Below are 23,384 nucleotides of genomic sequence, written 5' to 3'. Positions count from 1 at the left end.
CGGACAGAGCTGGAGAAAAATGTAGAACAAAATTCTAACTCACACACACACACAAAGACCAGGCTTACTAGTCTGACAGAGACTGGAGAAACCCCGAGAGTATGGCCCCAGACACACTTTTAACTCAGTACTGAACTTACTCCTGAGGATCACCCTTCAGCCAAAGATTAGACAGGCCCGTAAAACAAAATGAAACTAAATGGGCACATCAGCCCAGGGGCAGGATGAGAAGGCACGAGGGGACAGGAAAGCTGAAAATGGGGTACCCAGGGTCGAGAAGGGGAGAGTGTTGACATGTCCCAGGGTTGGTAACCAATGTCACAAAACCATATGTGTATTAATTGCTTAATGAGAAACTAATTTACTCTGTAAACCTTCATCTAAAGCACAATAAAAAAAGAACATTATGAATTTGTGTGTATTTTAAAGGATATTATACTTTCAATTTCCTTGTCCAGTAGTTGCTGATACAGATATAGTTTCCATGTGATGACTTTAGCTCCAGATACTCTGCTAAACCCACATACTAATCACAATAGTTTGCTTGTAGAAAGTTTTGGATTTTCTATGTACATTGAAAACAATATTGTATCACTGAAAACAATAAATCTTACTTTTTCTTTCCATTCATTACGTCTTTTATCATTGTCCTGCTTCATTGCCCCTTCGAGTAATCTCATGACAGTGCTGAATAGAAGTGGTGGTAGTGGACATTGTTTTTTTCTAAACCTTTCAGAGGTAAAAAAATTAATCCATTGCCTTCAAGTTGATTCTCACTCATGGCGATTTCATGTGTCACAGAGTAGAACTGCTCCATAGAATTTTCTATGCTGCAATTTGTCTAGGCTATAGTTTTTACAGAAGCAAGTAACAAGGCCTTTTTTTCTGTGGCATCACTGGGTGGATTTGAACCTCCAACCTTTAGGTTAGATGTTGAGTGCAAACCATTTCCAACTCCCAGGAATCTTTTTAGGGGTAAAATATTCAGTATTTCACTACTGTTGTTGTTAGGTGCCATCGAGTTGGTTCCGACTCATAGTGGCCCTATGCACAACAGAACGAAACACTGCCCGGTCCTGCGCCATCCTTACAATCGTTGTTATGCTTGAGCTCATTGCTGCAGCCACTGTGTCAATCCACCTCGTTGAGGGTCTTCCTGTTTTCCACTGACCCTGTACTCTGCCAAGCATCATGTCCTTCTCCAGGGGCTGATCCTTCCTGACAACATGTCCAAAGTATGTAAGACACAGTCTTGCCATCCTTGCCTCTAAGGAGCATCCTAGCTGCACTTCTTCCAAGACAGGTTTGTTCGTTCTTTTGGCAGTCCATGGTATATTCAATATTCTTTGCCAACACCACAATTCAAAGGCGTCAACTCTTCTTCAGTCTTCCTTATTCATTGTCCACTACTAAGTATGAGAATTGGAAGCCCATGCAATGTATCCAGTGCCATCACACCACAATAATTCTAGCTCACAGTTGTATTTACATTCAAGTTTTAGAAATATTTTTAATTTGTCACGGTTTAAAATTTGGAGATATCTCACAATAATTCAATGTCTAACTTCTGAAAAATTGAAATGTCTGGAATTCCCACACGACAGCGATCTCCCTTACTTTGCTGTATTTCTCACCATGGTCTATGGTGTCCCCTGCACTGAGGGCAAAGCTCAAGTACCATTTGTGAGTACATGTGCCCTTATTTGTTTTGTTTTGTTTTTTTAATCTCAGGCCTACTACACTTACTTTCTATACCTGCCTCATTCTTGTAGGGAGTTAATTTTTTAACTCCTTGAAAAATAGATGCACTGACCCATTGGGGTGCGATGGATCGCTTTTGTGCAGCCTTTTTTTTCGTGGTCTTCTAACACCCACAGAAGTGATTGGGTGGGACTGTGCAGATAGGGTAATTGTGGCCAACCAAGAGCAGAGAGAGGATTCCACCAAGGAAGAACAGCCAGAAGCATAGAGTGAATCCTTTGGACCCAGGATCCCTGCACTGAGAAGCTGCTAGAACCAGGAGACAGAGAGAGAGCTCAAGAAGTGGTGGCAGGTGGCTGCTCTGATGAGGAACATGTGGGAGGGTCCCTGATGGAGTGGGGAAGAGGTGGGATCCGGACCTCAAACTCTGGCAGAAGGGCCAGGCTTAGTGGTCTGACTGAGACTGGAGGGATCTGAGAGGTCATGGCCCCCTGGACGCTCTGTTAGCCCAAAACTAAAACCATTCCCAAAGCCAACACTTCAGACAAAGATTAGACGGACTATAAGACATAAAATGATACTGGTGAGGAGTGTGCTTCTTAGCTCAAGTAGACACATGAGACTATGTGGGCAGCTCCTGTCTGGAGGTGAGATGAGAAGGCACAGGGGCACAGGAGCTGGTTGAATGGACACAGGAAAAACAAGTTGGAGAGGAGGAGTGTGCTGTCTCATTAGAAGGAGAGCAGCTAGGGTCACATAACAATGTGTGTATAACTTTTTGTATGAGAAACTGACTTGAATTGTAAACTTTCACTTAAAGCACAATTAAAAAAAAAAAAGAAGTGGTGGCAGAGAAACAATGGCAGGAGACAGCATGGTGGGCTGCCTGGCCCACAGAGCAAGAAAGCTGAGTGCCTTTGGGCAGGGGGCTTGCTGGCGGAGTACAGTACCCCTGGGCACTTATTGGCAGAGACTGACGGCCAGAGAGGCATGCCTGAGAGCACGGCTGGCCAGCGGGCAAGAGACTGTCCTGATGCAAGAACCGTATCCCAAGCATTCTTGAATCCGAATTGTAACCTGTTCCTTCCCTAATAAACTCCATAATCATAAGTATTGTCTTTGAGTTCTGTGTGACCATTGCAATGAATTATGGAACTCAGCAGAGAAGCAGAGAGTGCTGTGGGAGGGACAGCTGGTGTCAGAATTGGTAAAGACAGTGGAGAGAGGAGGCATGCCTGACCTCCGTCTCGTAGGAATCAGCCTTGGGCTGTTGATCTTGATTCTCCTTCCCGCTTGTGAAATTAGAGGAGGTCAGACACTGCCAACACGCCATTTTTGCACACATCAAGCAAAAATGCCAATAGCTAGAGGGTTATTGTCCAACTTGATATCTCAGCAATGGATGCTGCTCAACCTGAGACAGGTAGGCCAATCGCAGCCCAAGGTTGCCATCTGCTGGCCAAGGTACACTCAGCATCTTGATATGTTCAGCGGTAAATCATGGAGAAAGTTCTCCAGCTTAGATGCCACCACTTCAGCTTCCTCTTCCAAAAACAATTATAGTAAAATATAAAAAGAACATAGCATGAAAAACTAATTGTAAATATTATTTTACTTGATTAATTGTATGAAACAAGAAAACGATAGAATATAGAAGCTTCCTACTCGTAAATAAAGAAAACTCGCTTATAAAATATAAATAGCACTAAGACAACAGAATTAAACTGGAGCTGGAAAATTCAGGGAAAATTATTAAGTAGGAAATCCCGACTCCATTGCCATCTAGTTGAATCCAACTCATAGTGACCCTATAGGACAGGGTAGAACAGCCACATAGGGTTTCCAAGGCTGTAACCTTTACGGAAACGGATGGCCACATCCTCCTCCTGTGCAGCACCTGGCTGGTTCGAACCTCCAACCTTTCTATTAGTAGCCGAATGCTTAAAAATTACAATTGAATTAAAAGTATAAAATACAGACAGAAAACAAAAACCAGTGGCTTGGCGCCCAGGTTTAGGAAACTTAACCAGGATGCAGGGGAAAGGATGAAAATGATGAGAGGGAAGGCGATAACTCCAAAGAATGTTTGTTCTATTCCTTCCAATAACTAGAAAACTGGGGATAAATGGATGATTTCCCAGATAAATACAAATTTTAAAAATATTCTCAAGAAGAGATGGACATGTTAAATAGATTGGTAACTATGATATAAATTGATAGAATCTATAAAATTCTTTTAATGTAAACTCTGGGAAAAATAAAGAGCTGCCCAATTATTTGTACAAAGCCAATTACTTGTAAACATGGTATAAAAACCTTATGCAGTAACACAAAAAGGGAAACCTACAGATGAATCTCCCTTAGGAATATTGATAGGAAAATCCCAAATAGAATATTAGCAACAGAAATTCCAGTATGTTAAAAGAACATATCATGGCCATATGAGTATTATCTAGGGATACAGAAATGATCAAACATTAGAAAATTTATTAAAATAAAGCATCAGATAGATAGATCAAAGGAGACTACATATACCACTTTGTTAGATTCTGAAAGGACATTTTTAAAAAATTTATCCAACAAAATTCCCCTATATAAGTTTATTTCCTTAACCTAGGATTCCATCTAGCCACATACAACCCAAACCAACTTAAAGGCTTCTTTGTAAAGCACTACATTGGCCTGACCCAGGCCTCTGTCTTTGGGCCTCTTCTCTTCACCATCTTTATTCACTTTCAAAGGGATCTCATCCAGTCCAAGGGCTTTGTTGTTGTTTTTAGTTGCCATCGAGTTGGCAACAATGTTCTGCTCTGTTTTGTGTAACAGGACAAAACCTTGTCCTGTCCTTCGCCATCTTCCTGAGTTGAGTCCATTGGTGTGGCTGTTGGGTCTATCCAGCTTACTGACGGTTTCCTTAGTTTTCCCTGTCTCTCTGCCAAACATGATGACTCAGTTTGTAGTCAGCCAGTGAGGATTGCCTTTTATGTGGCCTTACTTGGCATGGTCTTGCAACTCCCACCCAAGTGATTGGTCATGACTGTACAAATAAGATAATTGTGGCCTACCAAGGGATTGGTCAGTTTCACCATCCTGCTAGATTTAAAAGAGAGCCAATTCCAGAGCAGAGAGAATCCCACCACCAACAACAACAAAGAACAGCAAGGAGCCAGAGAGCTTGCCCTTTGAGCCCAGGATCCTTGTGCTGAAAAGCTCCTGGAACCAGGAGACAGAGACCTCCAGGAGTGGGGTCAGAGAAACAACTGCAGGAGATGGCGTGGTGGGATTCCTGGTCAATGGAGTGAGAAAGCTGAGTACCTTTGGGCACGGGGCTTGCTGGTGCAGTAGGGTGCCTCTGGGCACTTATCGGCAGAGTTAAAAGAGCTTTGTAAGAGTTCCCCAAGCAGGGCAGAGGCTGAAAGCCAGAGAGAGGCGTGCCTATGAGCACAGCTGAAGAGGCTGTCTTGATGGGAGAACTGTATCCTGTGCATTCCTGAACCTGAACTGTAACCTGCTATTTCCCTAACAAACCCCATAATCGAGAGCATTATCTGTGAGTTCTGTTTGGCCATTGCAATGAATTGTCAAACCCAGCAGAGGAGTAGAGAGTTCTGCGGCAGGGATGGTTAGAGTCAGAATTGGTAAAGATGGTGGAAAGGGAAGGCATGTCTAACATTCTCCTCATAGGAATCAGGCTTGGGCTGTTGATCTTGATTCTCCTTTCCCCTTATGAAGTTAGAGGAGGTCAGACCTGCCCTCCCACGCCATTTTTACAGGTCATTTATTACAGTAGCAGAAGAATTTCCGTAAGACCATAAGATCTCCCATCTTGGTGGGCCTGTGCTTCATCTTTGCACCACAGGACCCTAGGGTCCAAGAAAGCCAAAACTTGAGTTTGCGAGAGGCTGGGCTGGACATATCGCTCACCAAATTATCACAAAGGGCCTTCAGTTTTCTCTGCTCTCTACACTCACTCCTTGGTGATCCCACTCTGGCTCTTGGATTTCAACAACGTTTTTGTGGTGATGACTTCAGATTCAGGGCTGAAAATTCCCTCTCCTTCCCTCTCAGAGGCACAGTGTTCACACCTACAGTGTGGGAGGTGGGGCAAGAGGATCATTCAGCCCCACCCACCCCAACAGCTCAAGTTCCCAAGTTCCCTTTCAGTGGTGGCCACAGCTCTCTCTCACTCACTTACAATAGGCTTTGGGTGTAGAAAGACCCTGCTGGAGCCATTAGACAGGAAGGAGGCAGGGAGGCCAGGGAGGAGGCTGAGGCAATGACCTGGGGAAGAGGACAGACCTGAGTTGGGCCTGGGCCCCAAGGGAAGTGATTTGAGAGTGAAGTTTGAAAAACTCGGTGACTCATGGGGTCCAACTGGTGTGATGTCTGGGGGAAAAGGAGTTTTAAGGAGGAATCCCCAAAAGAGGACTCAAAGCAGGTCTGGGGCTCAGGGAAAGGGCTATATTTAAGGTGGTGAAGGAATAAGCACAGCGACGGGATGGGAGATGGAGCCATGGGATAGACGAGGTCACCCAGGAAAGCAGAAGGAAACGGGGCCCAGGGCTGAGCTATGGGTCGTGTGCACATTTCAGGTTTCTGGAAAAGAGGACCAGACCAGAGACGAAGCAGAGCACGCACTCTATCAGAAATTCAGGTAAGCTGAGCCACAAAATGTAATACGGATCCATCAGTGGGAGACTAGTGAGAGGGGATGGGCGGGGTCAGACTCTACCCAGGGGCTGAGGACTGAGGGATGGGGCTTTTCTGCAAACTCAGCCCTCCCTTCTTTTGACCTCTGAGACACAGCTGAGTCCTGAGCTGACACCTGGCTCCATAGCAGCCCCAGAGAGGACGGGGTCTTTCCTGCCTGTGGAGCTGCTATGGAAAATGGTTGTAGCCACAGACTGTGGGGTATCTAGAAGGGAAGATGTGGTGAAGAGCAGGGTGGACTTTTGCCCTTTGTCCAAAGAGACATCAAAATGAGAAGGGGTGTGGTTTGGGGAACTTTCCCAAGTACCTCTGGGAAAAGTATCACATGGCACGGTCCCCTCCTGTCTCTACTGCTCTCAGGGCCCCAGCCATCCCACCCACACTCACAGGAGACATGAAGCTCAATGGTCCTTTCCATGATCACCTGAGATCCTTGTCAGTTTACCTGACAGGTGAGGTAGGTGCCTTGGTCCTGGGGCCTAGGGGTGAGGGTGAGCACCAAGGACTGGAAAGTCCAGCACGTTAAGGGCATCCCCCATCCAGGAGAAGGTGAGTGGTCTCCCCCATCACAGGATTCTGGTGGGCTGTAGGTCAGGTTCATGGGGGCAGCCAGACTCCAGAGATTCTGGAATACAGATTTCAGGTTTCTCTGTTAGGTCTAATGATGAGAGAGGGAGATCTCTGATCCCCAGGGGGATGGGGGTCGGGGCACAGAGTGTGGCACTGAGAGCTTGTCCCAGGTCCAGTACCTCCTCCAACCACCTTGGCTCCACAACCAGGAGCAGGGATTGTTTCTCCTTACAAAATACTGGGGTCCCCTCATCCCAAGGTCTTCTCCTGGGGCCCCTGCTGTGCCTGTCACCTGCAGATTCAGATTCTTATCTCAGTACTTATATTTTACATCCCATCCTCTCTCCACTGAGAAAATGTAGGTCCCGTGATCCTCTTCTTGGCATCTCTGATGCTCAAGGTGCAATTGTTGGTCTTGGGGTCCCCAAGGAGTTGGAATCTGTCCTGGATCTCTGTCATCACTGCTTGGTTTTGGTTAGTTGTGGCCACAGGACGACGTTGGTATATCTTGTCCCCAGTCTGGAACTAGAAGATGTAAAGTGGGTCAGTGAGAATCCATAAATTCGAGAGGTCGGAGAATTTCCATGGCACCAGGACAGACAGGTCTTCCTGCACCATCACCGACTCTGGCACCAACAGCTGGTACCATGGATCCTCCTGCAGGGACCATGGAGGGACATAGAGACTCAGCTGCAGCTCCAGAACCCTTCCTTCCATGCCCTTCCCTCACCTCTCAGCCTCCTCATTCCACCCCCCCGCCCCCACCCCCCACACACACAGCAGGGGCAGCAGCAGCAAAGATTGCTTCAGCTAATTTAAGTCCTTCGCATTTCCATATACACTTGAAAATCAGCTTCCGCAAAAAAAAAAAAAAAAACTTTTTGGAATTTCAATTGGGTTTATGTAGAACCCATAAGTCAATTTAGGGGAAGAATTTTTTTTTTAAAAAAATGAGTATTCTAATTCACAAACATCTAAACTGATAGATCCTCCGGTCCCACTCACCTTGCAGTAGATGAAGACACTGAGGTGCTGAGAGGATGAGGAGTTCTGGAGACTTGAATGTGGGAGTCACCATCACACAAATAATGTTGGAATCCACGAGCCAGAGTGAGATCACCAAGCCAGTGAGTGCAGAGAGCAAAGAGAAAGCAGGGTTCTTGCTAGTCAAGCAGTGGGCTGCGTACCAGATTCACCCTCCCATAAACTCAAGTTTTGGCTTTTAGGGACCCTAGGGTCTTGTGGGAAACCCTATGAGTCAGGATCAACTCAATGGCAACAGGCAATGGGTTAGGGTCTTGTGGAAGGAGCGCTGGTGGTGCAGTGGCTCAGTGCTCAGCTGCTAACCAAAAGGTCAGCACTTTGAACCCAACAGCTGCTCTGGCAGAGAAAGATGTGGCAGTTGGCCTCCCTAAAGATTACAGCCTTGGAAACCTCATGGGGCAGTTCTATTCTGAATTGATTCAACAGTGAATGGGTTTGGTTATTTAGGTCTTCATCTGCACAGCTTGAAGTTTGCTGGACCACCCAAAAGAAAAAACCAAAAACCAAACCCATTGCCATAGAGTTGATTCCAAATCATAGCGACCCTATGGGACAGAGTAGAACCACCACATAAGGTTTCCAAGGAACAGCTAGTGGATTCAAACTGCCAACCTTTTGGTTAGCAGCCAAACTCCTAACCACCGTACCACCAGGGCTCTGCTGGACCACCTAGGTGACGTCAATTTGTGCTGCACAATCCATTGGTCTCAACCCACCTGGAGCAAAGGAGAATGAAAAACACCAAAGACACAAGGTAATTACGAGCCCAAGAGACAGAAAGGGCCACATAAATCATTGTGTGAATATACCATAATTTATTTATCCATTCGTCCGTTGATGGGCACCTTGGTTGCTTCCATCTTTTTGCTATTGTAAACAGTGATGCAATGAACATGGGTGTGCATATATCTGTGCATATAATGGCTCTTATTTCTCTAGGATATATTCCAAGGAGTGGGATTGCTGGATCGTATGGTAATTCCATTTCTAGCTTTTTAAGGAAGCACCAAATCGATTTCCAAAGTGGTTGTACCATTTTACATTCCCACCAGCAGTGTAGACGTGTTCCAATCTCTCCACAACCTCTCCAACATTGATTATTTTGTGTTTTTTTGATTAACGCCAGCCTTGTTGGAGTGAGATGAAGTCTCATTGTAGTTTTGATCTGCATTTCTCTAATGGCTAATGATCATGAACATTTCCTCATATATCTGTTAGCTACCTGAATGTCTTCTTTAGTGAAGTATCTATTCATATCTTTTGCCCATTTTTTAATTGGGTTATTTGTCTTTTTCCAGTTGAGTTTTTCCAGTATCATGTAGATTTTAGAGATCAGGTGCTGATCAGAAATGTCATAGCTAAAAACTTTTTCCCAGTCTGTAGGTAGTCTTTTTACTTTTTGGTGAAGTCTTTGGATGAGCATAGGTGCTTGATTTTTAGGAGCTCCCAGTTATCTAGTTTTTCTTCTACATTCTTTATAATGTTTTGTATACTCTTTATGCCATGTATTAGGGCTCCCAACATTGTCCCTATTTCTTCTTCCATGATCTTCATCGTTTTAGATTTTATATTTAGGTCTTTGATCCATTTTGAGTTAGTTTTTGTGCATGGAGTGAGGTATGGGTCTTGTCTCATTTTTTTGCAGATGGATATCCAGTTATGCCAACACCGTTTGTTAAAAAGACTATCTTTTCCCCACTTAACTGTTTTGGGGCCTTTGTCAAATATCAGCTGCTCATATGTGGATGGATTTATGTCTGGATTCTCAATTCTGTTCCATTGGTCCATGTATCTGTTGTTGTACCAGTACCAGGCTGTTTTGACTACTGTGGGGGTATAATAGGTTCTAAAATCAGGTAAAGTAAGGCCTCCCACTTTGTTCTTCTTTTTCAGTAATGTCTTATTTATCCGGGGCCTCTTTCCTTTCCTTATGAAGTTGGTGATTTGTTTCTCCATCTCATTAAGGAATGTCCTTGGGATCTGGATCGGAATTGCATTAAATGTATAGATTGCTTTTGGTAGAATAGACATTTTTATAATGTTAAGTCTTCCTATCCATGGGCAAGGTATGTTCTTCCACTTATGTAAGTCTCTTTTGGTTTCTTGCAGAAGTGTACTGTAGTTTGCTTTGTATAAGTCTTTTACATCTCTGGTAAGATTTATTCCTAAGTATTTTATCTTCTTGGGGGCTACTGTAAATGGCATTGACTTGGTGATTTCCTCTTCGATGTTCTTTTTGTTGGTGTAGAGGAATCCAACTGATTTTTGTGTGTTTATCTTGTATCCCAATACTCTGCTGAACTCTTCTATTAGTTTCAGTAGTTTTCTGGAGGATTCCTTAGGGTTTTCTGTGTACAAGATCATGTCATCTGCAAATAGAGGTACTTTTACTTCTTCCTTGCCAATCTGGATGCCCTTTATTTCTTTATGTAGCCTAATTGCTCTGGCTAGGACTTCCAGCACAACTTTGAATAAGATTGATGATAAAGGGCATCCTTGTCTGGCTCCCAATCTCAATGGGAATGTTTTCAGGCTCTCTCCATTTAGGGTGATGTTGGCTGTTGGCTTTGTATAAATGCCCTTTATTATGTTGAGGAATTTTCCTTCTATTCCTATTTTGCTGAGATTTTTTATCATGAATGAGTGTTGAACTTTGTCAAATGCTTTTTCTGCATCAATTAATAAAATCATGTGATTCTTGTCTTTTGTTTTATTTAAGGGCCACATAAATCAGAGACTACATCAGCCTGACCTGAGACCAGAAGAACTAGATGGTGCCTGGCTACAACTGATGACTGCCCTGACAGGAAACACAACAGAGAATTCCTGATGCAGCAAGAGAGCAGTGGGATGCAGACCTCAAATTTTTGTGAAAAGACCAGACTTAATGGTCTGACTGAGACTAGAAGGACCCTGGAGGTCATGGTCCCCAGTCCTTCTGTTAGCCCAAGACTGGAACCATTCCTAAAGCCAACTCTTCAGACAAGGATTGGACGGGACTTTAAGATAGAAAATGATACTGGAGAGGAGTGGGCAGCTCCTGTCTGGAAGGGAGATGAGAAGGCAGGGGGGATGGAAGCTGGCTGAATGGACACAGGGAATACAGGGTGGAGAGAAGGAGTGTGCTGTCTCATTAGGGGGAGAGCAACGAGGAGTACATAGCAAGGTGTATATAAATTTTTGTAGGAGAAACTGACTTGATTTGTAAACTTTTCGCTTAAAGCACAATAAAAGTTAAAAAATAATAAATAAATAAATAAATAAATAATTTGAGCTGCACATCCATGCAAAGCCTGGTTTGTGGCCAGAGCTGCTTTCATTCTTGAGTTCCTACTCTGCAAATCTGAGTCTGTATTTACCATTTTGGGACCTCACTTAATGGGGTGAGATTCTGCCATAAGACGTCCTGTCTTGGGTGGGCCTGTACTTTATCTTTGTACCACAAGACCATGGTTTTGGTCCACGAAAACCAGAATTCAAGTTTGCTATGGCCAGTAAATCTCTTCAAGTCGAAGGTACTTCAGGGCTCAGCTCCCCTCGCTGAGTTCCTGCCCTACCTAGATTTTGGTCTGGAAATTTCTTTCTTGACAGGTCTTCAATGGTTTTTGTTGTTCTTTCTTTACTGAGGTGAAAACATACATAATAAAACATATACTACCTCAACAATTTCTCCACGTACAATTCAGTGACTTTCTCAATGGTTTCATGAAAGTTAGTGTTTTTCAGCAGAAGGGTGGGTCTGACACACAGTCCACCAAATGACCAGAGAGAGCCATGGTTTCTCTTTGCTCTCTGCACTCATTCCCTTGTTGATCTCACTCTGGCTCTTGGGTTTCAACATCATTTGTGTGCTGATGACTTCCGCATTCAGGTCTGGAGAGCTCCTCACCAGCTCAGCACCTCAGTGTCCCCACCTGTAACATGGGGGCTGGGACTGGAGGATCTATCAGCCTCACCCACCCCCATAGCTGAGGTTCCCAAGTTCCCCTTCAGTGGTGGCCACAGCTCTGTCTTACCCACGTGCTTCCTGCTGGGGCTTCCTTGGCTCCTCCCAACATTCAGGGCATTTCCTTCTCTGACAGAGGGTCCAGGAGCTGGCTCCCAGCCCTGCAGACTCAGACATGCTGCCACTGCTGCTGCTGCTGCCCCTGCTGTGGGGGGGTGAGTGGGCTGAGGGGTGAGGGAAGGGGATGGGGGGTGGGAATGGAGCCGCATCTGAGGCTTATGTCCCTCCAGGGTCCCTGCAGAAGGAGTATCTGTGGTACAAGCTACAGGTGCCAGAGTTGGTGACGGTGCAGGAGGGCCTGTGTGTCCTTGTACCCTGCAAATTCTCCTACCCCCAGGATATGTCACCTTCCACTGACCCACTCTACATCTACTGGTACTACGCTTCAGACAACATATATCGAAGAAGTCCTGTGGCCACAAACCACCAAGGCCAAGTAGTGAAGACAGAGACCCAGGGCCAATTCCACCTCCTTGGGGACCCCAAGACCAACAACTGCTCCCTGAGCATCAGAGATGCCAGGAAGAGTGACGCAGGGACCTACATGTTCCGAGTGGAGAGAGGACAAAATATACAACATACCTACAAAGAGAAGCTGAATTTGCAGGTGACAGGTACGGCAGGGGCCCCAGGAGAGGACCGTAGGATGGGGGCACCCAGTGTTTGTGCAGGGACAGGACACCCTGCTCCTGGTCATGGGCCAGAGTGGTCAGAGAAGGTACAGGACCTGGGGTGAGCTCAGACCCTGAGGCACTGACCACTCTCAGGGCCACACTCTGAGTCCCCATACTCCCAGGGCCAAGACACCTCTGTCTCTCCTCCTCAGACCTGACAGAGAAACCCAACATCCACATTCTGGAACCTCTGGAGTCTGGCCGCCCCACAAACCTGACCTGCAGCCTGCCAGGATCCTGTGAGGGGGCGAGACTGCTCACCTTCTCCTGGACAGGGGATGCCCTTAACATGCTGGGCCCTAGTACTCTCCAGTCCTCGGTGCTCACCCTCATCCCAAGGCCCCAGGACCATGGCACCTACCTCACCTGTCAGGTGAACTACCAAGAGTCTCAGGTGACCACGAAGATTACCATCCTGCTTAATGTCACCTGTGAGTGTGGGTGGGATGGCTGGGTTCCTGAAAGTAGTGGGAGTGGGGTGTATGTGTGCATGTGTGTGCTAGACACACAGAGAGAGGGAGGCGGGGGGAGAGGGAGAGAAGGAGGGGGAGAGAAGGAGGCTGGGAGGAAGAAAAGAAGCAAGGAAGGTAGGGAGGGAGAAAAGATGGAAGAAAGGAAAGGAAGGTGGGAGGGAGAAGGAGAGAGAGAGTGAGTGCGCTAACTTTAGAAAACTCGTGCATGGATCTGAGCCTTGGGGGTCTTGGTGCAGAGTAGACAAGAAGGACGGCAGTGACCACCTTCCCTGTTTCCTTGACTCTTGCCTTCAGAGCCAAAACTGATCCCACTCCTGCCCTCTGAAGCAGAGCCTTATCTTTCTTCCCAGATGCACCAGAGAACCTCGCCATCAACATCTTCTTCCAAAATGGCACAGATAGGATAGAGCCTCTCCTCTCCGGGGCTGGGAGCTGGGAGCAGAGGTGGGGAATGACATGCGAAGAATAAAGATAAGAATCATCACCCACCCTCCACCACCCACCGCACACACACGCTAGTCAAAGCTGTGAGTCAGACTTTGAACCCTCCCATGCCTCCATCCCTCCTGTGGTCCAGATCTTACCACAGTCACCAAAGACCTTTTTGTTGCCAAATCCAAAGGATGGTCCATGCCAATTCCATTTAACTATGACAGTGATCTGTGGTTCTCCTCCTACCCCTCCAACCTGGCCCCTAAGCCCTATTTCCTGCTGCATAAATTGAGTCTATTTCCCAAAGCCATCTGGGGCAATCTGTTCTCTACCAAAAAGTACAGGCATGTCCCCGTGAGATATCCAGTCTCTTGTGAACATATGAAGCCCAACACTTTTGGTCAGCCTCCTTGGGCTGTAAAGGCTCCAGCCTTTGAACCCATACTGAACCCAATGTGGACCAGGGTAGAAGGAGAGGCCCCTCGATCCCAGATGCCAGGAAGGAGGAAGGGATAGGTACTGTCAGTCTTCCTCCTTCCACAGCTCACAATCTGTCTCTCTCTCTTTCCCTCCCTCTATGTCTGTCTCTCCCTCCCTCCATCTCTCTCTTCATCTTTCTCTCTCCATCTCTCTCCCTCCCTCCACCTCTCTCTATCTCTCATCTCTCTCTCCCCTAAGTCCTCAAGGTCATGGAAAATACCATATCCCTTACCATTCTGGAGGGCCAGTCCCTGCGTCTGGTCTGTCTTGCTGACAGCAACCCCCCTGCAGAGCTGAGCTGGTTCCAAGGATCCCAAGCCCCGAGCCCCTCCTCCATCTTCACAACGGGAGAGCTGGAGCTGCCTCAAGTGAGAATTGGAAATGAAGGACAGTTCACCTGCCGAGCTCAGAACCCGCTGGGCTCCCAGCGCATCTCTCTGCGTCTTTCTGTGCTCTGTGAGTGTGGGAGCCCGTAGGGGCAGGACGCCCAGGTCCTGGGTGGGAGTGGCCGTCGCTGAGCCCTCCCCTCCCTCTCTCTGCACAGACACCCTCCAGCTGCTCCGCCCCTCCTGCTCCTGGGAGGCCGAGGGTCTGCACTGCAGCTGCTCAGCCCGATCCCAGCAGGCCCCCTCCCTGCGCTGGCGGGTTGGGGATGGGCTGGTGGAGGGGAACAGCAGCAACGCCTCCGCCACGGTCACCTCCAGCTCCGCCGGGCCCTGGGCCAACAGCTCCCTGAGCCTCCGCGGGGGGCTCATCCCTGGCCTTGGGATCCACTGCGAGGCCCAGAACGACCATGGGAACCAGAGTGTCACCGTCCTGCTGCTGCCAGGTCAGGGGGTCTTTTGTGGGGGGAAGGCCTAAGGGGAGAGGTGATGGGTGAGAGGACAGGGTGCTCCACCTCATGGCTAAGCAGCCACCTGCAGCAAGTTCCCCCAAAGAGGTGAGAGAATAAGAAACTGAGCCCTTAGTGATCCCCTTAGCGATGCCCCCTTAACATTTCCTTTCTTCCAGATGTCCCTCTAGACAATTCCCCTCCTCAACTGTACTCCATGACTCAGAAGGTTTTGCAAACTTCACTCTCAACTCACTTGCCTCTTCCTCTTCCCTCGAGCTGCAGCCACAGCTCAGATCTGTCCTCTTGCTCAAGATATTGCCTCAGTCTCCTCCCTGGCCTCCCTGCCACCTTCCCATCTGGGTCCTTCTACACCCAGAGTTTATTCCGTCAATCCGCTGCTCACAGCCCCGTATAGCCACCCAGTACTCCCAAGACAAAGCCCAGGGCTCTCGGCCTGCTCCTGGAGTCTTCGCACGACCTGACCCTGCCTTCCTTTCCACCAACATTGCGTCTCCAGTGCTTCAGGTTCTCCCTGCCAGGATGCAGAATTGGGCACATTTCTTGCATCTGCCAGGCTGGCTCAGTGCTTTGCACAGCTCCACCTGAGATGCCCGCCCACTACTTCTGAATACAGAGCTCGCCCTCTTACTTCCAATCTCTGCTCAGCGCCCCCTTCTTTGCCACACTCAACCACCAGATTCCTTGCAGCTCCACCCTCCAACTCCTGTCTCCCTGTCTCTCAGTCTCTCTCTCTCAGCCTTGCTCCCCCAGTTGTTTGCTCACCCCCGCCTCCTCACCGCCCGCACTCCTGGCCCCACCCCCTCACTAACCTCCCCATCCTCCGCCCTGACCCTCTTGTTCGCTCCAGGCCCCGCCCCCTCAGTGGATTTCAGACCTGCCCCGCCGCGCCCCATCCCTGAACTCAAGGACACCCAGCCGAAGCCGGTCTCTCCAGGTCCCGCCCCCTTACTGAGCTCGCCGACGCCACGCCCCTCCGGTCGCTCCAGGCTCCGCCCCTCACCGCTCCCACGCGGTATCCAGCTATCTTGCTCTTTCACTCGCTCTCTCAGCTCCTGAGGCCCAGAGCAAATGGCATGACGCTGCCACTTCTGGAGGGCCAGTCCCTCCTCCTGGTCTGCTTGTCTGACAGCAACCCCCTGCCATGCTGAGTTGTGCACGGGAGGGAAAAGCCCTGAGCGCTTTGCAGCGCTCAGAGTTCGGCGTACTGGAGCTGACCCTAAATATCTGGGCCTGGAGATGGAAGTGAACTCACCTGTCAAGTTCAACCCCCACCGGGCTCCCAGCAGGTTTCCTTTTCCTGGAAACTCGGGTGCTTAGCGAGTTGCAGGAGAGGCGCTAGGGGCAGGCAATCTGGTCAGGTGTTGGTTGTGGGAGGGCGGAGGCCTGGGGACAGAGCCTCACCACCTTGTCTCCCTCCCGCAGAAGGCCGCCTTTCCTGCCCCTGTTTCACTAAGGTGAAAGAGGGCTTCGGGCCCCTGATCCTCATCCTGATCAGGGGGGCTCTCATGGGCGCTGGCTTCCTCCTCACCTATGGCCTCACCTGGATCTACTATACTCGGTGAGCACACCTGCCCTTCTCCAGGGAAGCCCAGGGATTGACCCTGAATTTCAGGCTGGGGCTGAGCTGTTCTGCCCTGCCTGGTATTAGAATTAAAGTGATCAACTTTGATCTAAGACCTGGATTTGCTCTGCAGGTGCGGAGGCCCCCAGAGGAGCAGGTCTGAATGAGCCTCCTTCTTTCTCAAGACAGGACTGAGGTGTGGTCATGGAGCCCAGAGTAACAGGCATGGGGACATCACTGTCACTGTCTCCCTGGAAACTCTTGGTCCACACCCCCACCCACTGTCCCTTTGCTTTGTGCCAATCCCACTTCCCATGTACTGTCCTCATCTGTCCCTGTCCCCCCACTCCACTCTCTCCCTATCTACTAGACCCACCTGTCCCTGTTCCCTCCTGACCCCAGCCCCCAGTTCTGTGGTAGAAGGAATAACGGGAACTTGCCCTCCCACCACCCCAATATTGCCTTTGTTAGGACTGGGCTTCCGTTCATCCAAACATTCCTTCCTGTCAAGTTTATGTGTAGAAGACCACTGTCTCATTATAATTGTTTTGAAATGTTACAAAATATAATTATAGTGAAAAGTTTTATTAAATACAATATAAAAGACAATCAATAAAAGTTATTTTTTCAGATCTCTGTGGCCCTTCTTAGAGCAAATTTTTTGTTTTGTTTGCATGTCTTAGCCAAATCTTTTGTATTTATTCACTTTTATTGAAATTTAACTTACGTGCTTTTTATTGAAATTTAACTTACATAGATTGAAGTGCACAAATCTTAAGTGAATAGCTAGATGAATTTTTAAATATGTCTACACCCATGAAGACACCACCCAAATCAACAGTGTAATTCTTTCACCTTAAAGGCTCCTTTAAGCCCCTCCTAGTCAACACACCCCCATGTGTAACCACCACCCTCCCCCCATCAACATACACCAGAAGCACCAATTTTTTTTAAGTCAATTATTATTGTTTTACCTTAAACATTCAGGTCTATAAGCCATTTCCAATTTCATTTTATGTATATATAGTGTGAGGTAGGGATCCAGGTTCTTTTTTTTTTTTTTGCATCGATATATCTAGCTGACCAGAACCATTTGTTGAGAAGATCATCTTCCATTCTGAATTAACGTGGCACCTTTGTCATAAATTACTTGACACTATATTTGTGAGTCTGCTTCTGGACTCTGTATTCTGTTCCATTACCTTTGTCTATCCTTGCACCAGTACCACTACTTTCATTAATCTAGCTTTGTAAGTCATGATAACCAAAACCAAACCCATTGCCTTCAAGTCGATTCTGACTTGTAGTGCCCCTATAGGACAGAGTAGAACTGCCTCATAGAGTTTCCAAGGAACGTCTGGTGGATTCAAACTGCTGACTTTTTGGTTAACAGCTGTAGCACTTAACCACTATGCCACCAGGGTTTCCTAAGTTGTGATAAAAAGGTATTATTATATGTCCTCCCACATTATTTTTCTCCAAGATGGCTTTGGATATTTTAGGACCTTTGCATTTCCATATACATTTGAAAATCAGCTTTAAAAACAAGAAAAAAAAATTGGGAGATTTCGATTTGGATTGTGTATAATCTATAGGTCAATTGGTGATGTAGTATTTAAGAGTTCAGCTGCTAACCACAAGGTTGGCAGTTGAATCCACCAGCCGCTCCTTGAAAACCCTATGGGGCAGTTCTACTCTGTCCTCTGGGGCCGCCATGAGTCGGAATTGACAGCAACGGGTTGGTTTTATAGGTCAGTTTGGGGAACAACTGATTTCTTTAAAATATTGATTCTTCTAATTCATGAGCATGATATAGTACTCCAATATTTACGGCTTCTTTATTTTTTCTCGGAAACCCTAGTGGCTAGTGGTTAAGTGCTATGGCTGCTAGCCAAAGGATTGGCAGTTCAAATCCGCCAGGCGCTCCTTGAAAACTCTATAAGGGCAGTCCTACTCTGTCCTATAGGGTCGCTATGAGTTGGAATCAACTCGACGGCAATGGGTTTGTTTTTGGGGTATTTTTTCTCAACAATATTTACTAATTTTTAGTGTAGAGATCTTGAGCTTATCCTGTTAGTTTTACTTTTAAGAATATGAATTTGGGTGCTATTTTCAAAAATATACTTCTAATTTCATTGTCTGATTTTTGTCAGTACAGATATATACTGTATTTTTAAGGAAATAACGCAAGCCTTCTGCGTTTGTTTGCCATCCACACCCTCCCCTGGTGAGGTATTTTCATAAGCACGCTACGCTAACTTTTTCACAACAACGTAAAAAAATTGGCACAGCTGTGCATATGAAAATACCTGGGGGATGGGGAGGGAGAAGGACATGGCTGACAAATGTAGACGGCACTTGTTATTTGTGTAAAAATGTGGTAAACACTTTCTCTATGGGGACTTGGTATCCAGCGACTCTGCTAAATTCACATACTAATAGTTCGCTTGTAGAAGAATCTTTTGAATTTTCTTTGCACACTATCTTGCCATTCAAAACAGTATTTTACTTCTTCCTTTCCAATCATGATTGCACCCTCTAGTAATTTCATACAATGCTGAGTAGTAGTGGCAGTAGTAAACATCTTTGCTTTTTTCTTGTCCATTTAGGAGTTTAAAAAAAAAAAAAAGCATATTGCCATCAAGTCAATCCCAACTCATGTTGACACGAGGTGTTAGAGCAGAACTACTACGTGAGATTTTCTTGGCTATAATCTTTATGGAAGCAGATCACCAGCCCTTTCTTCTGTGGCACCACTGCATGGGTTTGACCCTCCAACCTTTAGATCAGTCGTTCAGCACAAATCATTTGCACCACCCACCCAGGGACCTTTTTAGGGATAAAGTGTTCAATATTTCACTACTAATTATGATAACTGGAAGCCCACCCAGTGAATCCAGTGCCACCACGCCAAAACAATTCTAGTTGACGGTTGTATTTAGTTTACATACAGGTTTTAGAAACATTTTTGTTTGTCAGAGTTCAAAATCTGGAGATATCTCACACTAATGAATGTCTAATTTCTCATGAACAATTGGAATACCTGGAGTCAGCTGGGTGCGCAGGCGCTGTCCCACTCCCCACCCCCACCCCCCACGCCCCTTAACCTCGCTGTATGTCTCATCTTGGTCAATGGCCTCCCCTGTATGAAGGCAAAGCTCAGGTACCATTTGTCAGTACACTTGCCCAATTTTTTTTTTTTTTTTAATCCCAGGCCTACAACACTTAGTTTCTATTTCTGCCTCGCTCTTGTAGGGAGCTAATTTTTTTAACCCCTGGAAAAACAGATGTACTGACCCATCAAGCAAAGATTCCTGTAGCTGGAGAGTTATTATCCAACTTGATTTCGCAGCAGTAAATGCAGTTCACGCTGAGTCAGGGAAGCCAGTTGAAGCCCAAGGTTGCCCCCTGCTGGCCAAGGAACGCTCCAAAAAAATCCGTTGCCGTCGAGCGGATTCGGACTCAAAATGGCCCTACAGGACAGACTAGGACTGCCCCACAGGGTTTCCAAGGAGCACCTGGTGGATTCCAAGTGCCAGCCTTTTGGTTGGCAGCCAAACTCTTAACCACTACGCCACCAGGGTTTCCAAGGAACACTCAGCATTCTTGATACGTTCAGAGGTAAATCATGGAGAAAGTTCTCCAATTTAGATGCCCTCTGCTGCAGCTTCCTCTTCCAAAACAATTTTTCACAAATTACAAAGTAGAAAAATAACATCGCATTAAAAATAATTGGAAATAACATAGCATTATAAATAAATTGGTTAACTGTATGTAACAAAAAATGGCACATTCCCACTTGGAAGGAAATTAAAGAAAACTTGCATATAAAACATAAGCAATGATGAGACAACAAAATAAAACTGGAACTGAAAAATCTAGGAAAAATAATTAAGGAGGAAATGATGATAATAGAGAGGTAAAATTGAATTAGAAGCATAAAACATGATCCTTGAGACACAGAAAACAAAAACCATTGGCTTGGATGGCAGGTTCAGGAAAATCAAGCAGGATGTAGAGAAAAGTATCAGAGAATAACAGTGTGATGGGAGGGAAGGTGAAAACTCTGGAGGAACTGAATTATTTCAAGAATACTTTGTCCAATACCTTCCAATAGTTAGAAAACTTGGGATAAACTGATGATTTTCCAGATAAAGATAAAGTACAAAAATATTATCAAGACGAGATGGGCATGCTAAAATAGACTGGTAACTATGAAGTCGGGAGCCCTGGTGATGCAATGGTGAAGTGCTCGTCTGCTAACTGAAAGGTCAGAGGTTCGAACCCACCAGCCGCTCCGCAGGGGAAAGATGTGGCAATCTGCTCCCATGAAGATAGCAGCCTTGGAAACCTTCTGGGGCAGTTCTACTTTGTGCTATGGGGTTGCTATGAGTTGGAATTGACTCAAAGGCAATTGGTTTGGTTTGGTTTTTGGCTATAAATTGATAGAATCATATTAAACTCTTTCAATGTAAAGTTAGAGGAAAGTAAAAAGCTTCCGGGTTACTTATACAAAAGCAGCATCACGTGATATAAATATCTAATATGGTGATATGGAAAACAATAGAAGAATTCCCTCATAACTATTGTTGGAAAAAATCCCAAAGAGAATATTAGCAATAGAAACCACAGTATGTCAAAAAACATACCATGGCCACATGGGTATTATCTAGGAATAGAGAATATTAGGAAAAAAAAAACTTCGTATAGATAGATCAAAGGAGACTACAGATATAACTTTGTTAGATGCTGATAGTGCATCTTTTAAAATTCACCCAACAAAATTCCCCTTATATAAGATTATTTCCTTAACCTAGGATTTGATCTAGCCATATAAAACCAAAAACAAGTTAAATGCTTCTTTCTAAAGCACAACATTGTTCTGCTCCAAGACTGTATCCTTGGGTAGCTTTTCTTCACCATTTTTATTCACTTCTACAGCAATCTCATCTAGTCCGAAGGCTTTGTTTTTATTGTGGTTAGATGCCATTGCGTCGGCTCTGATTCAGCGACCTTATGTACAACAGAATAAAACATTGCCTGGTCCTGCAGCATCTTCATGCTTGTTGGTATATTGAGTCCATTGGTGTGGCTCTTGTGTCAATCCATTGCACTGAGGGTTTTCCTCATTTTTGCTAACCCTCCACTTTACGAAGCATGATGTCCTTTTCTAGAGATTAGTCTTTCCTGGTAACGTGTCCAAAGTAAGCAAGACCAAGTCTCACCATCCTCACTTATAAGGAGCATTCTGACTGTATTTCTCCTAAGGTTGAGATATTCAGTCTCTGACTGACCATGATATATTGAATACAGTATATTCAATATTCTCATCCAATACCACAATTTGAAAAAAAAATTCAAAAGATTTAAATGCCATCAAATATTGATAACTCTCAAATGGACATCATCCTAGACCTCTCCCTGTAGCTCTAGACTCAGAAATCTAATTGCCTGCTTGGAAATGTAATATTTCCTGTCTTAGGCTGGGTTCTCTAGAGAATTAAAACCAGTGAAGCATATATATTTATAGGGAGAGAGAGAGACAGAGAGAAAATTTTATTTCAAGGAAATGGCTCATGTAGTTGTGGTGGCTAGCAAATTCCAGGTGTCAGGCTGGAGGCTTCTCCTGACTCATGTGGTTACAGGGGCCAACGAACCCAAAATCAGCAGGTCAGGTGGCAGGCTGCTAGCTCAAGTTACAAGATCCAGAAGTTAGATGATGGCAAACCAGAAGCAGGATCCTGAGCCAGAGAGAGCTTTCCCAGAGCACCCATACATATTGGATTCAGGCCACACCCTCAAGGAAACTCCCTTTACATCAGATAGTTGAGTAAGGGTGTGACTTGAGAAAGAGTGTGACTTGAGTGTCTGGTAAGGGTGTGACTTAAGAGCACCCCACAATAATCTTGCCTTATTAACATATAGAGGTTTAAGATTTACAACACATAAAATGGAGGATAATTACATAATATCACAAAATGGAGTATAATTACATCAGATCACAAAATGGAGGATACTTACATAATACTGGGAATCATGGCCTGGCCAAGTTGACACATAACCATCACAACATCCTAAACTCATCATGTCCAAACCTTACTCAATATTTCCACTCCAAACCTGCTCCTACCACAGTCTTTCCCATATCATTAAATGTTAGCTCCATTTTCCAGCTTCTCAGGCTAAAAATCTTGGAGTCATCCCCTGTCTCCCCTTCCTCTCTTATACCCTAAATCCAATTAGGAATTTGCTTAGCTCTACATATACAGAATTTATCTTCATCTTCTTCTTCCCTTCTCTTCACTTACTGATCAATAGAGCCCTAAAGCCATTAGGTGCATCAAAGCAAGATAAATATTTGTGTGGAGAGGTTGCCTGGAATGAGATGTCTCAAACAGTGTGAGGAGAGTACCCACCCTGTAGTGTCAGAGAGGAGCTTTAGAGCCCAAGCAAGGTGAGGAGGGCATTTGCATGTGGGGGTGGCCCAGGGTGGATGTCAGAGCTTGAGCAGGGTGCTGAGAGAATCCCTGGGGAGAGAGGCATCCCAGCAAGCGGAAGCAGAGCCAAGCAGAGTAGGGGGGCTTTCACATGGAAGATGGACAGTAGCCATGTTGGGAGACTAGTTACACTCAGGGGAATTAATCAAATAAGTAATATATTATGAATAATGGGAAAAAGGTTTCTCAGTCTAGGAGATGGGAATTACAATTACAGAAAAGCAAAAACCTAAAATGACCCATGCGTTATCAGATTGGAACTGTAGATAAAGGGGTAGACTCATGGATTTCAATATTTGTTTCATGAGTGAACTTACGAATGAATGCAAACTAAAAACTATTTCCAACAAAATCAAGAACAAGACAATGGCATTTGCTAT

At 45.8% G+C, this 23,384-nt stretch overlaps 1 protein-coding gene across 1 annotated transcript; it reads left to right on the top strand.

Annotated features, from left to right (window-relative positions):
- The first annotated feature begins 12,120 nt into the window (after positions 1-12,120).
- On the top strand, positions 12,121-17,139 carry LOC126086027 (sialic acid-binding Ig-like lectin 14). Its single transcript, XM_049901988.1, has 9 exons — positions 12,121-12,186; positions 12,262-12,645; positions 12,858-13,136; positions 13,529-13,570; positions 14,121-14,126; positions 14,289-14,546; positions 14,635-14,919; positions 16,369-16,504; positions 16,641-17,139. Exons 1-9 carry the CDS (start codon positions 12,147-12,149, stop codon positions 16,672-16,674), a joined length of 1,464 nt encoding a protein of 487 aa, XP_049757945.1. The 5' UTR covers positions 12,121-12,146; the 3' UTR covers positions 16,675-17,139.
- The last annotated feature ends 6,245 nt before the right edge of the window (positions 17,140-23,384 follow it).

Source organism: Elephas maximus, chromosome 11 (assembly GCF_024166365.1).
Source record: "Elephas maximus indicus isolate mEleMax1 chromosome 11, mEleMax1 primary haplotype, whole genome shotgun sequence".
NCBI lineage: Eukaryota > Metazoa > Chordata > Mammalia > Proboscidea > Elephantidae > Elephas > Elephas maximus.
Note: the sequence above shows the minus strand (reverse complement) of the source record. Positions and strands in the feature narration are given on the sequence as shown.

Excerpts from the sequence above, each read along its gene's own strand:
- LOC126086027 (XM_049901988.1), top strand. The coding sequence starts at position 12,147 with ATGCTGCCACTGCTGCTGCTGCTGCCCCTGCTGTGGGGGG. Across the intron at positions 12,187-12,261 it reads GCTGCCCCTGCTGTGGGGGG|GGTCCCTGCAGAAGGAGTAT; the intron begins GTGAGTGGGCTG and ends ATGTCCCTCCAG. Across the intron at positions 16,505-16,640 it reads ACCTGGATCTACTATACTCG|GTGCGGAGGCCCCCAGAGGA; the intron begins GTGAGCACACCT and ends TTTGCTCTGCAG.